This window comes from Lissotriton vulgaris, chromosome 5 (assembly GCF_964263255.1).
Source record: "Lissotriton vulgaris chromosome 5, aLisVul1.2, whole genome shotgun sequence".
Classification (NCBI taxonomy): domain Eukaryota; kingdom Metazoa; phylum Chordata; class Amphibia; order Caudata; family Salamandridae; genus Lissotriton; species Lissotriton vulgaris.
Genome location: NC_141693.1, coordinates 549,034,291 through 549,050,303, shown reverse-complemented (window position 1 = coordinate 549,050,303; position 16,013 = coordinate 549,034,291). Strand labels below are relative to the sequence as shown.

Sequence of the window (16,013 nt, the reverse complement as noted above, 5' to 3'; positions counted from 1 at the left end):
GAAAAGACAAGGTAAGCAACGCCCTGGTCAGCCCCACCAGTGTCCCTCATCATCTGGACAGTCTGCAGCCAGGGCGTTTGGACTGTGAATCTGAGGTTTTGTTTTGGAAGTTGAAACTGGCGCATGGGAACTTAGATGTGTACAGAAATCTTAAATGGAGCAGAGACCCTGTGTGTATCATCTGCTGTGAACGGAAAGAGATGGTGTGGGCTGTTGGGCGCATATCTCCTGTGTGAAGTCTGCAGTATCTGACTTCGATTTTGGAAGCACATAGTCGCAAGCTGACAAGGAGCTGTGTGGAGTCACAAGCAGACTGTAAAGGAGCAGCTCTTCTGAGGGCATTTGTCACAATACAAAGTGGAGCAGCACTAGTAATCAGGCACAGTTTGCCTCTCAATTATGCTAGTTGGGAGCAGTTGTGGGGGTGTCGGGCTGTTAATTGTGCCAACTGCGACGGAGATGTGCTGCAGGGAGAAAGAACAGTGCAATATATAAATTGTTTGTGGAAGGCAGTTTGTGCAGTGTGAGAGGGCTCTGGAGGACGTCTGGCCATGAGGTGTGGCCTCCGAGACTGTACATTTGGAAATTGAGGTCATTGCGGGGACAAGGGTATGACCTATGGCATTGGAGGAAAGTCAGTAACTGAGAGTACTTCCATGTTGTTTTGAAACAAAATTTTGTTTAAAAACGTAATTTTTGTGGCTCAAAGTGAGGTGGAAAGAAACGGTCATGCAGTTTAAATTTGGCATGCGCAACTCACCTCTTCACATGGATCGGCTGGTGATAATCCTATGACGTTTCTCTTGTTGCATGGTAGCCTCCATAGCTGTCTGAAGATGTTTTGGAGCACGAGCGTGCCCGGAGCCACCCGGCGAACGTCTTCAGAGTGCACCGCCATCTTGAGTTTGGTACATTTCATCGTGTCTGGTGTAGCTGCTTACTACGCCTCTGCCAACCACATTGCATTGGAACTGTGTTGAATTGGAATCGTGGCCAGGGAGGTTGCACTGAGCAGTTCATCGATTGTCTGTTTTTCTCTCCCACGTATGTGTGCAACTAACTTCATTATGATGGGTCTGAAGTCGGAGAGTAGCGGTTTGCTCACCGTTGGTGGAGTTCCTTTCAGGCATCTTCATACGTGTTCCCTGTGCAGCTCTGCTGAATGTTTAGAACTGCTTCACCAAGAAGTTGCAGGAGTAACATTTTCTGAAGCAGCGAGGTGCAATCTGCAAATGTTCGAAGAGACTTTAGCTGCAACATGAGACACTAACGCTTCATCTTTTCAGTCAGCAACTCGGAGGAACCATCTTTTACGTTATCTGTTCCCTGGAGTTCTGCAAGTTGTTGAGGAGAAAATACAGCTTCTGGCAGTTTAAGGACAGAGATTACTAGTTCAATTGGAGACCTCGGGTGAGAGACCGCTCACCGGAGCATGAGACTTTCCCTTTCATTATAATGCTGGTCACTATAATGTTTTTCTCGTTGTGGGTGTGTGGGTTCAAGGTCATAGTTTGTGCCTAAATCTGTATCAGTGTATATTGCACTGTGCAGCCATCTTAGGGGAGGTCATGGGGTGGTGTATTTTGTCCTGAGGTGATTTGATAGTTCTTGGGGTGATTAGTGCCTAAGTGCTGTTTAGTTTGGGGTGGTGAGTGTTCGATTCGTTTGTGAAGTTGGGGAGTGGTGAGTACCCTAGTGCTTGTTATTTTTTTTTTTGGGTGGATAGTGCCCTACGGTGGTGAGTGTCTGGGGTGGTCAGTGCCCCGGTGCTGTTTATTTTAGGGTGGTGAGTTTGTGGGGTGGTGAGTACCCCAATGCTTGTTTTTATTTTTGTGTGGTTAGTGCTCTATGTTGGTGAGTTTTTGGGGAGGTGAGTACCCCAGTGCTAGTTATTTTTAGAGTGGAAAGGGCTCTAGGGTGCTGAGTTTGTGGGGTGGTGAGTGCCCTAGTGCTGTTTATTTAGGGTGGCGAGTGTCCCACGGTGGCGAGTTTGGTTAGTTTGTGGGTTGGTATTATGTCGTAGTTATGGGGTGGTGTGTGCCCCAGTTTTGTTTCACCGCTCTGTGCGTTTGGTGTGGTCTTGTTTTTCCCTAAGGAAGGGGATGGGGTTATTCTCTATTAGTGTATTTACTGGGGGATGCGGTAAATTCCTATCAGTGCATTTATTCTTTGTATTTGGTTAATTCCATAATTTCATGCATGTATTGGTGGAATAATTCCTTTTTTTCTGATGTTGTATATTTTCTCATGTTTTCAATTTATCTGCATTATTTCTATTGTATGCATGTACATTGTGTATTGCTTCCATCTCTTCTTACGTAATGTTTTAATGATGTTTCAATTTATGTGCATCATTTCTGCTTTTAGTTTTCCTAAGGAAGGGGGGGGGTGTTATAACTTACTTGTCTCTTCCCTACTGCTCAGCCAGAGAGAGGGCTTTTGTCATCTTTACTCATTTACTTGAAACCTAACTTGGAACGAAGCTTTATTAAATCCAGCTTGTTATATATACACCTGGCTCAAGGACTTCGTTATTTACAACATAACGTTAATATTCCCTGGAAATCAAATGACATTATTTACAAGATGCGAGAAGCAGCAGTTAGGCGTGTCCAAAGACACAGAGAAAGTCAAAATAATGACCTGTCACGCCCCTTTTTCCAAGTACGTTCTTGGCCTAGAAACTGAGACAATTTAGGAGACACGCTTTTAACACCACTGTGAAGTGTCCTGTACAAATGCAGAAGGTGGTGCCCAGCTAGAGAGAAGTAGGTCTGAGTAACTAAGGGCTTGCCTGGTATCACTCTGCCCTATTTATGCGCGAGTTCATTTTACTGAGCAATGGGGTCAAGATGTGGGTGGATGAACCTCAAACGGTTGAGTAGCAGACGTTGAGAATGGTTGGTACTTTTTAGCTAGTCTGGCGGGCAACCAGCTTAGGTCTTAATATCACTAGCTACCCATGGATCGCCCGTAACTTAGCCCTTTATCTTGCCATATAAAACCTATGTAAATACCTAGTCCAGAAATTGCAAAGACAATTTCAATGCTGGGCATCGAGTCACGCATGCTGCGGAGAGCTAACATCGAGGACACAATTTAAAGACTGTTAACGGGTGGCTTCTACCTCCTGTCCTAAGTCTAACACTCTGGCCTTTGCAGCATCACCAAGGCGATTCCTGGCCGACTGCAAGATACTGTAGTACCCATAACTCCAAGCACTGATGCAGTTCTCCTTCACGCGACTCTTTCCACTAGCGGGTCTGGCAGCGTTGCAAGTTTCAAAGGCCAACACTAATGAAGTATTGTCTGAGGGCTCCGAACAGGGTCCAGCAAGTATCCTAATGCCCCCTCAACACCTTAAGAACGACGTGCAGCGCCATGCCACTTCCTAGACGTATGCGGACCACCACCAGCAGCTGCAAGAACCATCAAACCGTGAAGCGAAGAGATGCTAACCACCACTGACCTGACTTTGGCTGTGCTGTCTTCGGGCTGTTAAGGGACTGGCGGTTAAAAGTTGAACCCTGACGATTTGAGGTTGAACACACACATCTTTCTCCAGCACCGGAGATCCCTTCCTCTGTCAGGTTTTAGTCCTCCCTGGTACTATTATTAATACTAATGGCCGAGAGATCCCTCACTAACAGCCTGCTGGAGATTACACCGTGGTAACCCAAGCCTAGAATGACGGACGGCTCGTAGACTACTGGACCATCACTTCCGGGGCAAAGAGGCGGGCTCTGTACAGACGACTGAAGGGGATTTGCTCTGGAGTCAGCGCTGCTATTCCGTGGCCGGTCATGTTTAACCAATCGCTGGATATGCGTGCAGGTACAGCTTTGCAGACCCTCCCAGTACCATTTCCCAGTGTGTCAGTCAATATAAACACGCTTTCCGATTGTCCCATACTGCTTTCACTTACTGAAGTCAGTTGAAGTCTTTCACGTACTCAAGGCGGCCACAGTTGGTAGAGCTGTAAACCGAATTTTATGAATCCGCCGAGAGGCGAGAGGTAAGTGACATTTTCGTGAATGTTAGCAGTATTTTGTCAGGTTGGCATGTATGAATATATGCAAAAGAGAACTAAAGGACATGCATGGCAAAGTCAATGCGTTTATGATTTTATATAGTTAAAGAGAACAGATTCGGCACAAGCAGCAGACCTTCCTTGCTGTGCAGAATAGAAACGGCACAACCAGCAACGGTTAAAGGCTCCTCACTCACAGAACAGGCTCGAGCTTTCAAATGGCTCGCCCACCTCTACTCCTACGGGGCTTCCAATGTTTTAGTTTGTTCATGTGTGGCATTACTAGGTTTGCCATAGGTATACGTATTGAGACATTTGCAAGTTTTGAGTGTGACACTTTGAATGACACTTTATCACGAACTAAGTAGAACGATAGATCTATATGTGGAGGTTGTGTTCCTCCTAATGATGACAGGACACTCCACTATGTATAACTGGTGTATTTATTTGTAGTTTGTTCTCAACACGGAGAGTGCCGAGCCTGCACCACTTAGCTCCGCTGCGGCGCCCGAACTGGCGCCCTTCTTGCCCGACCTAAAATGGCCGCCGCGTTCACGCTACGTGGTGACGTAGCGTGAATGCTAGAACGCCAACACTACATATCTCCCCCTTTTTCCATCACATGAATGAAGCAGTCTTGGGGGGTTTATTGTCCATCACCCATCTCAAAGTCCCGGAACCTGGAAGGTCTCACAATCGCTCGCCCCCCTCTCGTGCATCTTACCGGGGTGGACATCGCTTCTCTTCCGCTGGCCATCACAGACCCCTTGTCTCTACCTTCTTGCGTTTCAGGACTCTCTCTGCACATCAGCTCTCTCCTCTCTCGCCTCGGCGTTTCTGCTCTGGGAGTTTCACTTCCTTCTTGCTCCAGCACCGGGTCCACACCTTCCATATCTCTTCCTAGGGCGGTGTTCTCGTTTTCTGTTGTACTCTGATCTTTCTCCTTGTTCCCTCTCTTCGGGAGTCATTGTAAGATCTTGTTGCATCGAGCCATGCGATCCTGGGACCACACGTTGCCATCGCTCAACATTGCCGCTCTATCGTAAACCTCTTTGACTTGAAGGGGCCTGCTATATTTGCTGTCTCCCCTTTTCTGCAACACTGCAAGCTTGACCCTCACCCATTCTCCTTCTTCCAAGGCCGTGTCTTTTACATTTTTCCTTTTGTTATAATGTTCTGTGTATATGGTCTGCACCCTTTCCAAGTTCCTTTGTACTACAGTCGGAGACCACTTGCTAGTGACAGTCTTTTCCTTCCACACCAAATTGTCCTTGGTAAAAGGATCTCTACTTCTGAGAATCTGGAGGGGGTTGTACCCCGTGCCTGTGGGCGTGATGCGGTAGGCCCAAATCATGTGTAGCATTTCCTTCTCCCAGTCCTTCCCTATCATGATAGCTACCTGGATGGACCCTATCAGTACTCTGTTGAATCGTTCCACTTGTCCATTCCCCGCCGGATTATATATGGATGTATGTTTGGAGACGATCCCTTTTCTTTCCATGTATTTGAGCCACCTTTCTGACGTGAATTGAAGACCGTAGTCACTCAATCTAGACTTGGGAATGCCTTCTCTGAGAAATGTTGTCGTGAGGAACTTAAGTATGGTTTCAGTATCCATCTCCTCTTGAACTTGAACTTCAGGCCACTTAGAGTTTCTGTCTACTAGAACACATAAGTATTTTGGAGTTCCTTGTTCGTCAATACTTGCCCCAGTATGTCAATTGAGAGCTCCCCCCAAGGATTCTTTGGGGCATTGAATTTCCCTAAGGCCGGCCTCAATGGTGTCATGGTTTTGTCAGCACGCTGACATTGGTCGCACTCTCTCACATGGCGTTCAGTCTGTATGTCCATGCCAGGCCACCAGTATCCTTGTTTGGCCCTCCGTTTTGTATTTCCAATACCTAGGTGGCCTTCGTGTAATATTGCCAGTAGCCTTGGGATTAGCCCCTCCCGGGGGTACCACCTTATCCCCTCGGTATACAAACACACCTTTGTCATCCAGGGACAGTTCCTCTCTCACTTCATAATACTTCCTCAGGTTTCCGTTTAGATGCTTCTTTTCAGGCCAACCTCCGACTATGTGTTCTGTCACCTCTCGCATGTTCCCATCTGCCTTGTACGCATCTTTCCACTCTTGGTTGCTTATTACCTTCTCCAGGTCTTCCATCAATGCTACCATCTCTTCACTCACTTCCTTCTCTTCATCGGCGCTTTCCATAGCTGCAGCTCTGCTCAGGTAGTCAGCCACCTTGTTCCTACTGCCCGGGATGTATTCCACATCATAGCGATAATCCAATAGTTTGAGGGTCATTTTTGCAATTCTGGGCGTTGCACTCGCATGTCCGGTAGATGTGAGAACTCTCACCAAGGGTTTATGGTCCGTTCTGAGTTGGAACCTGGTGCCCCACAAGAACCGGCGGAATCTGCCCATGGCCCACACTACTGCAAGCATTTCCTTTTCAATGACACTGAACTTCTTTTCCGTGTCTGTCAGGGCTCTGGATGCAAAGCTTAGTGTCTCCATTGTTCCTCCGCCCCTGTCTTGCATCAGGACTGCTCCCAGCCCCTTGTCGCTGGCATCCGTTGTCAGCACCGTTTGACCCTGTGGATCGTACCCCTGGAGGGGTATGGCCTGGACCACATCCCCTTTGATACATTCAAATTCTTTCTGTGTCTCCTCCGTCCATACGAATGCCGTTTTCTCTCGTAAGCTGCCTCATGTGATGGGTCTTGGTGGCAAAATGTTGTACGAACTTACTGTAATATTCAGCCATCCCTAGGAAGGACCTTACTTCTTCCTTGCTGGAGGGGGGTGGAGCCTCACATATTGCTCTCACATTCTCCTTCTTCGGTGTGATACCATGATCACTGATTTCATGTCCCAGATAGGTGACATAGGCCATCCCCAGACAACACTTCTCCCATTCCGCGGTCAGTCCTTTATCCTCTAGCACATTCAGTACTCTGGCCAAATTAGTGTTGTGGTCTCGTTGGTCCTTGCCCATCACGAGGATATCATCTTGGAAGTATTGGATTCCTTCCATGTCTTTGAAAAGGTGGTGCATGAGTTTCTGGAAGACAGCCGCCGCGGATGCTAGGCCGAATGGCCTTCTGCAGAATTGATAGCACCCAAAGGGAGTTATGAATGACGTCAGCTTCCTACTCTCCGGGTGTAACGCTATCTGGTGGTACGCCGACGTTAGATCGATGGTTGAGTACCATTTTTTTTCCTTTTGTTTTCGCCATCATTTCTTCGATGCGGGGTAGCGGGAACTTTTCCACCACTATGCATTTGTTTAGTTCGCGCAGGTCCACGCACAACCGGACCTTGCCATTGGGCTTCATGACTACCACAATGGGTGCAAGCCACTCCGCACATGTGATAGGTTCTATTATCCCGTTCCTCTCCAGTTCCTGTTGCACCGTTTCCCTCACTGCGATCGGCACATTCCTCACCTTGTGTGATACCGGCATGGCATCCATCTTGAGGACGATATTGTGAGTGAATTTCTCCAACTTCCCCACCTTTCCACCAAACGCCTTCGGCAAGTCTCTTTTCCATTTTTCTAGGTCTGGCCATTGTTCCGGCGCCGTCATCAATACCTGTACCGCTCCTCCGGGGTCCAGCTTGATGCCTAAGTCTCCCTGGTCCATCCATCCTAGGACCGACGGGCCCTTTTCTGCTACGTATAATTTACAAGCAGCGCTGCGTCCCCTGAACTCCAATTTCAACGGTCTATACCCCACTATTGGGATGCGGTCTCCAAGGTATGTGACTGGTCTGATGTCTGGCGGTTCCAACTGAGGACCCAGATGAGGCGTGCACTTCTCAGCCCATACTGCTCTCTGTACTATTGTGTATGGTGATCCTGAGTCCGCTACGATGCTTATCATCACTCCTCCTATTAGCATGTCCAGTAACGGTTTGTTTGACCTCCTGGTGCCCACACTTAAGACTTGATCCCGGGCAACCTCTATCATCGTCCCAATCTTTAAGAAAGGCCATCGTGATGACCCAGGTTGTTTTAGGCCTATATCCCTCCTGGACTCTGCCGTCAAGATCCTAGGCAGAGTCTTGTTAACTAAGTTGAGGGAGAGTATTGAGAACTGCGGCGGACTGGCCAACATCCAGTACGGGTTCAGGGAGAAGAGGGGAACAATGGAACAGTGCTCCAATTTGCACCTTCTGGTCGCTAAGTATACGGTGGCCAAGGAGGGGGTCCTTATTCTTAGCTTTTATGGACCTCTCCTCGGCCTTCGACTTGGTGAACAGATCCAAGCTCTGGGCCATGCTGTTGAGGATCGGGATGGATGGGGCCCTGGTTAGATTCATGATTCAAAAAAGGGGGTGGTTCAAAAAAGGGGGTGGTGATGAACAGAGTGTCTGAATTAAGCAGACCACTCTTACCCAGTCACGAGATCAGGGCTTGATCCATCACCGTTATTTTGATCACTGCATCACCCCAGTTCAGAACCTGGCTATATGCAAATTAGTCTGACCCAATGCCTCATGGGAACAGGGCAGACCAAACTACCAAGCCAATTCTTCACCGGAAAGGAGGCAAGCTTCCGGGGACCGGTTTCTGGCATTTCAGCCGTCGTCGGCCCGGCTTGCTTGAATCCTGGTGGTGCAGTGAGCAAGGGACTCATGTCTGAGTATACCCTGCCACACTTGTGGTGGCCAAAAAGTATTAAAAAAAGGGGGTGGTGATGAACAGAGTGTCTGAATTGAATACACCACTCTTACCCAGTCAAGAGATCAGGGCTTGATCCATCACCGTTATTTAGCTCACTGCATCACCCCAGTTCAGAACCTGGCTATATGCAAATTAGTCTGACCCAGTGCCTCATGGGAACAGGGCAGACCAAACTACCAAGCCAATTCTTCACCGGAAAGGAGACAAGCTTCCGGGGACCGGTTTCTGGCATTTCAGCCGTCGTCGGCCCGGCTTGCTTGAATCCTGGTGGTGCAGTGAGCAAGGGACTCATGTCTGAGTATACCCTGCCACACTTGTGGTGGCCAAAAACGATTCAAAAAAGGGGGTGGTGATGAACAGAGTGTCTGAATTAAGCAGACCACTCTTACCCAGTCAAGAGATCAGAGCTTGATCCATCACCGTTATTTAGCTCACTGCATCACCCCAGTTCAGAACCTGGCTATATGCAAATTTGTCTGACCCAGTGCATCATGGGAACAGGGCAGACCAAACTACCAAGCCAATTCTTCACCGGAAAGGAGACAAGATTCATGGCCTCTTTACATCAGGATTTGTCCGTCATGGTCAGGGTCACCAGGGAGGGAAGATGCAGTCCCCAGTTTAAGTCCAGGCGGGGGGTACGGCAGGGCTGTATATTAGCCCCCCTACTGTTCACCATGTATATCAACGGCCTGGGGAGTACCTGGATGAGGCAGGGGGGGATGTTCCACGTGTAGGAGAAGCTAAGATCCCTGCTCTCCTATACGGGGACAATGCAGTTCTCATAGCCCGCACCGGCAATGGCCTGCAGAGCCTGCTGTATGCATTTGGTACCTTCATGGACATGAAGGTTAATGCAGGCAAATTCCACACAATGGTAGTTGGTGCACAAAGGGATGACTAAAATCTTTAGATGTAAGGGCCAAGAGGTCTCTAGAACGGCAACCTTCCCTTACCTGGGGGTGCTCTTCGAGAGGGGGTTGTGGGGCCCACAGGTTAGGGCAAAAAGTCAGTGGCCAGGTCATCGGCGGCAGCCCTTATGGCCTTTTCAAAAAGACTGGGGGCCAGGCCGATGGAGGCCCTATTGAAGGTTTACAGTTCTAAATGTATCCTAATCGCCATGTATGGTGCCCCAATCTGGGGATACTCACAGCTGGAGCCCATACAGAGAGCAGAAAACAGGTTCCTACGCTCCCTATTGTCAGTCCCACCATCGACCCCAACATATTCTATCCATGCGGAGGTGGGCTTGGATTACATTACAGATAGGCTTAACTTGGCTCCGTTGATCTTCTGGTTAAGGACGTGGCTTAACAAGGAGTTAACCCTGAACCACGCTATAATGGAGGATGTCATGACATTAGAGCACTACAAAAAGATCTCCTGGTTGGATTATCTGAGGAATTCTTTTGTCAGATTAGGGAGACCGGAACTTTTTGAATTTCCCTTATGTATAAGAAACACAGATGTAGTTTTGGTTAAGAGGCAGTTTTTGACTCTGGCAAGATCTAGCCGAGAGGAAAAAGAACTCCAGAAGCCCTCGGTGAGGTCTCATTCTATATCAACAAGCTCTACTGCTATGGAACCTTATCTTAGTATTGTTACTAGACCTTTTCACGGGTTCCTCTTGACTAAATTCAGATTCAATTTGATTTGTTACCATCTGGGAAATTATCAATCTTGGGCTAAGCCAGAGTCAGCCCCCCCCTGTTCCTGTGACAACTTTTCAATTCAGGACACTAAGCACTTTGTTATGTTTTGTCCATCATTTTTAGTCCTCCGAAAGAAATATTTGCTCCCAATCCTGAGGGAGGCTGGCTTTACACAAGTCAGACCGGCACTTCTTTACCTGCAGTCTATGAGTACCATCCACATTATATTCTGTGGGAAAGTTTTTGGCAGCAGCAGCGCACACTAAATCTAGCCATGTTATCACTGATACCATCTAATGGCTGCTCCTCAACTGTTGCTTACATTGTCATTTTGTATGGCCCTCTGCTCTTTTTGCACAAACCCCCTCACTAATTGTTTTTATTGGACTGTATCTGGAATATCTTGAAAAATAGATTTAAATTTTTTTAAACATGATTGTACTTGAAGCAATTTGTGTAAATGTACCTTGGCACTTTTTTGTATGGATTGTATGTCTTTTTATGATTTTATCCAAAATCGAATAAAAGTACTTTGACTGACTTGATCTTCTATGCATAGTACCTCGTCCTCTTCCTCTTGACATCTTCCTTCCGTGCTTTCTTGGTCTTGGTCTACATACTTCACTGTGTTGCGGCCTGCTTTCCTTCGGCATACCTTTTTCGTAATGTCCTATGATGCCACAGAACATGCACTTGGCTCGGAACGCTGGGCATCTCTTGTCATGTGCTTCATGAGCCGAACTGCCACAACGGTAGCAGGGATTCTTGGTTCCTTTCACCTGCTTCCCTTGTGGTGCCGGCTTCCCCGGCCACCTGTTGGGTCCTCTGTACGTCGCACCCATGTTCTTGTTACCTCCCTTGGGTTCTTCTTCATCTATCTTGTTTACCATTTGCTTTGCTGTTGGTTCCCTTTTTGCTGTGTCTGCGCATCTCCGTGCCAACTCTGCCTTCTTCACTATCGCAATCACTTCTTTCAGTGAGGCGTCTCCGCTCGCCCATAGTTTGTCCTGCACCGATTTATTTGTGTTGTGTATCACAATTTGGTCCTTGATGAACTCATGATAGAGCGCGCCGTATTTACAAGTCGTCGCCAACTTTTTTAACGCCACCACATACTCGTCAATCGATTCTCCGTTTTCTTGCTTCCGCTGTTGAAAGTTGTAGCGGTCTATCGACACGCACATTGCCGGCCGGTAGTGCTCGTTGAGTTCTTCTATCGCGTGGGCGAAGACATCATCGTCCGTGTCTTGCCGGCGTTTGGGTACTAAGTTCTTGAATACCCTGATACCTTCCGGGCCTAGGTTGTGCAGTAAAATTTTCCTTTTCCTTATGCTTGTGAACGCCTCCCCATTCTCATCTTCCAGGACCTCCTATGTAGTTTAAGATGTACTCTTTCCCGTCGTCCCACTTCATTGGGGGTTCACCCGGCTTGGGTAGAAATGGTATCGGGGCTGTAGCCGAAGTCGCCTGCGCGCACATGGTATCGTGCTTGTCCGGCACCGTATTCTGGTTCCTGGGACTGCCTGGTGCACTGTTCTCCTCTCTCTGTTCCGGTTGGGGGTGATGGCTCTCTACGTCGCCTTCCTCACTACCCCTTGATTGCGCCAGTGCTTCTGCTCAATTGGGCACACTTAGTACCTGTAGCGCTCCTGCTTGCTCTACTGGCGTGCAGTGGCCTTTGGTAGCTGCCTTTCTGCCCTCTTCGCCCTTCCTGAGTCGGGTGGTTCTGCCCCAGTTGCTCCGGGGTAAATAGTGCCCCTGTACCTGGTTCCTTGCTTGTTTTCCTTTGGCTCTGGTGGTTTCCTGCTCTTCCCCCGCGCTCTCCGTGGTCTTCAGGCTTCGCAGCGTGGGGCCTGCCTGCGTGCTTCTGTGTGGCTGTCCTGCCCTGTTGCTCCTGTGGGTTGTTTCCTGTGGTTGCCTGTCCCTCATGTCCCAGCCTTCGTCGCCACTGTGGAGGTTGTGTTCCTCCTAATGATGACCGGACACTCCACTATGTATAACTGGTGTATTTATTTGTAGTTTGTTCTCCACACGGAGAGCGCCGAGCCTGCACCACTTGGCTCCGCTCCGGCGCCCGAACTGGCACCCTTCTTGTGCGACCTAAAATGGCCGCCGCGTTCTCGCTACGTGGTGACGTAGCGTGAACGCTAGAACGCCGACACTACACTATGTTTCACTGTTAATTACATACACAACCCAATTATTGCAATACTAAGAGCTCCTCCAACGCTAATATTTAGGTTCAAATCTGTTGTGACCATGCTTGCTTTACTATGTAATTGTATTCTATGGAACCTCCGTGGCTGTGGAGAGAGGGACATAGCGTTATTTGTGTTCACCTGAAATAAACTCTTTATTAATTAAAGTCTTCCCGTCATTTGCTACAACATAATTTTGGCGATGACCTATAGCGAAGACGGTGTGTTACACATAGAGCGTGGTGATGTACCTATGCGTTGTGGAGGATCGGGAGTATGTAATGCCCCGGTAATCTTCATTACTCTGAGTATAGACTTCCTCACCACATGATTAACGAAGTGAGCTTCAGCTCCACACTAGAACCCTCCAAAGCAAAAGTTGGCCTACCCCTATCACCCCTGACCTCTATAAGAGGAGGGCCGGCCCAACCCTTCAGCCTGAAACTATCAAGCAGAAACATGAAGCCGACAGCCAGACTGGGAGGGAGGGATGGGAACTCATGTGGTGAGGAAGACTATACTTGGAGTCATGAAGATTACCTGGAGCGTCTGGTAAAGGGCAAGACTAGAACCCCTCATATCGAGGTAATAACAGTCAGCATCCCCGTTCAGGTGTGCTAATGAAACAGAAGGAGCGACACCAGGGGGGCTACGAGTAAAACTATCAAACACTCTGCTCACACAGACTAGAGGAGAGAGGAAAAAAAAGAGCGCCAGGAAGAGCCCCAGACCCCCTTGTCCGTCCCCTGTAAACCCTTGGCTCGCTAAAGCAGAGCCGAACCAGCCCAGACCCGATACCGAGGGAAGGACGGAGGATGGTCCCAGAGTCCTAGGGCCCGCTAGAACAGGGCCACCAACCAGGGACCCCAGTTCCAGCTACAGCAGGAACCACTTAACTGAAAAAAACTCAGGACAATCTGCAGCGCAGAACCATAAAACAAGTTGAAGGGTTGGGCCGGCCCTCCTCTTATAGAGATCAGGGTTGTTAGGGGTCGGCCATGTTGGGTAGGCATGGGAAGCTAACTTTTGCTTCGGAGGGTTCTGGTGTGGAGCTGAAGTCTTTATTCATGTGGCGAGGAAGACTTACGAGGAGGTAATTACTCTGCTGTGACATTGTCGTGAAGGTAATCCACCCCTGTGGAGCGCGTAACTCTGCCGACTTCACGTAGCTTGTAGAAGGTGTCCCAGCAAGGCGGAGCATTGCGCAGTGGTACAGCAGTTGTGGTAGATTTATGTGAGGCCTACTGTGAAAGTGGAAACGGTCGCATTCAAAACAAGCTAGCGTTACGCAGCAAGCTTTTACAAGCTGCGAGGAGGAAGCCCGTTACAGAAGAAAGGATCAACGACTTACCGGAATCAGTTTGGGGCAGCTGATCAAGCCGCCCTGTGCTGCTGAATGTCTTGACAATTGGCGTTGGAGTGAGGCACGCCCCTGTGGGTGGAGTCCTTATTCTTAAAGTATACTTTTAAGTAGCTTCCTGTGTTCGTGAATGATTACAGACAACCTATTGTTATGTTATGTTATTATTATTATTAGTCAGGTTTTGTAGAGCGCAAACAACCCAAAGGCCTCGTAGCGCTAAGTACCGTCATACTAAAAGAAAAGAAAGGATTAGATGAACAGGTGGGTTTTCAAATCCTTCCGGAATTTTAAGAGGTTAGGTTCACTGCGAAGGGAGGTGGGCAAAGAGTTCCATTCTTTTGCGGCGTTCCAGGAGAAGGAACGCCCGCCCCATCTGGTCCGTCGGATTTTGTTGACAGTAGCCAGGAAGGCAGTGCTAGATCTTAGGGACCTGTGAGGAAGGTAGGGTTTTGCCAGGGAACAGATCATAGTAGGGGCATTCTTCCACATAGCTTTGTGCATAAAGCAGAGAGACTTAAACAGCACTCTGGCCCTGACCGGAAGCCAGTGTAGTTTCCTTAGGGCAATGATGGCTGAGTCTCGTTTATTGAGGCCTAACAGGAGACGAGCTGCAGCGTTTTGAGTCACCTGTAGCTTTTTGATTGTAAAGGCAGGGGCACCTAAGTATAGGGAGTTCCCGTAGTCTAGGCGGGACAAAATGATGGCTTGAACCATTATTCTGCGAGCTTCAAAAGGGAGAAGGGGCAACACCTTTCTCAGCATACGCATTAGCCCAAAGCATGTGGCAGAGAGAGTGGTAGCTTGCTGCATGAAGCTGAGGTTGGAATCGAGCCAAATGCCTAAGCTCTTTATATGGCATTTCGGTTGAGGCGTAGGGCCCATACATGGTGGCCAGTCTAGCAAAGGAATGGGAATGGTTGAGTTACCTAACACCATAAGCTCAGTTTTCTCGCCATTTAATTTTAAATGCGAGGTTGCCATCCACTGAGCCACTGCTACCAGGCAGTTACTTAGATTGGAAGGGGAAGAGTCTGCCTGATTCATAGACACGACTAATTGCGTGTCATCAGCGTAGGTTATTATGTCCAGACCGAATGAATGGACTATATCAGCTAACGGCTGCATATAAATATTAAAAAGAGTAGGGCTCAACGAAGAGCCCTGAGGTACACCTTGATCCAAGGGCCAGACTTTAGAGTAGGTAGTACCCTCAACTACCCTAAAAGAACGGTTCTCCAGGAATGACTGGAGCCAAAGCATGGCCTTCCCCGAGATTCCCATCTGGTTGAGGCGATGAAGAAGAATGCTGGTGTTAACGGTATCGAAGGCGGCACTGAGGTCAAGCAACATGATTGCTGTAGTGCCGCCTTGATCCATTTGCTTCCTGGCCAGCTCAGTTACCGCCAGGAGAGCCGCTTCAGTTCCCAGTTTTGGACGAAAGCCAGCTTGGGAATCGTGGAGGAGATGGTTGTTCTCTAAAAATTGAGTAATAACCGAGTTAACGTGTTTTTCAAGGAGTTTGCTGATCCACGGAAGGAGGGAAATAGGCCGATAGTTGGCCATATTTTCCGGGTCCAGTGTGGGTTTTTTCAGCAGCGCCTTAACCTGTGCACATTTCCATGCAATGGGTACTGAGCCTGTGGAAATGGAAGTGTTTAGTATGTTAAGGATTACAGGTTTAACTATATTCTCAATTTTTACTATCTGGAACTTGTAGAGCGCACGGCTACTCCAAAGAGTGTCCCGACGCTTAAGAAAAGACCACCATAACGGCTGACCAAGGACGATTTTTATGAGGAGGCAGGAAAGAGATTAGAGAAGAGGTTTGCAAACGAGGCAAATGTGGTTATGAGAAGATTTAAATGTTATACCCAACTACAGAGAGTCAGCGAATCCATTGACAAATTTGTTACCAGACTACGAGAATCTTCTCAAGTGTAGGTGTGGGGCGATGGCCGAGGAGATGATACGTAATCAGCTGATCGTACAATGCAGAAGCAGGAAAACACAAGAACGGTTGTGTACTGCTAAAGATCGGACTTTGAAGGATGCAATCGAAATTGCAAAAATCAT

The 16,013-nt window shown here is 48.3% G+C and overlaps 2 protein-coding genes across 3 annotated transcripts in view; one reads left to right on the top strand and one right to left on the bottom strand.

Annotated features, from left to right (window-relative positions):
• Positions 1–3,696, bottom strand: part of ZNF511 (zinc finger protein 511) — a 158,317-nt gene extending 154,621 nt beyond the window's left edge. Inside the window, exons 1-2 of one of the 2 annotated variants that reach the window (XM_086921997.1) lie at positions 3,470–3,689; positions 761–1,226 (exon numbers count right to left, since the gene is read on the bottom strand). In XM_086921997.1, the coding sequence (XP_086778123.1) occupies positions 761–919 (159 nt within the window). In that variant the 5' untranslated portion in view covers positions 920–1,226; positions 3,470–3,689. Of the gene's footprint in view, positions 1–760; positions 1,227–3,469 lie in introns of both variants that reach the window. The other variant, XM_086921998.1, reaches the window with a different exon arrangement.
• Positions 3,697–3,877: 181 nt separating this feature from the next.
• The window catches only part of TUBGCP2 (tubulin gamma complex component 2), a 465,124-nt gene continuing 452,988 nt past the window's right edge, over positions 3,878–16,013 (top strand). The window contains exon 1 of the mRNA XM_086921996.1: positions 3,878–4,015. The gene's annotated coding sequence lies outside the window, so the exon portion shown is untranslated. The remainder of the gene's footprint in view (positions 4,016–16,013) is intronic.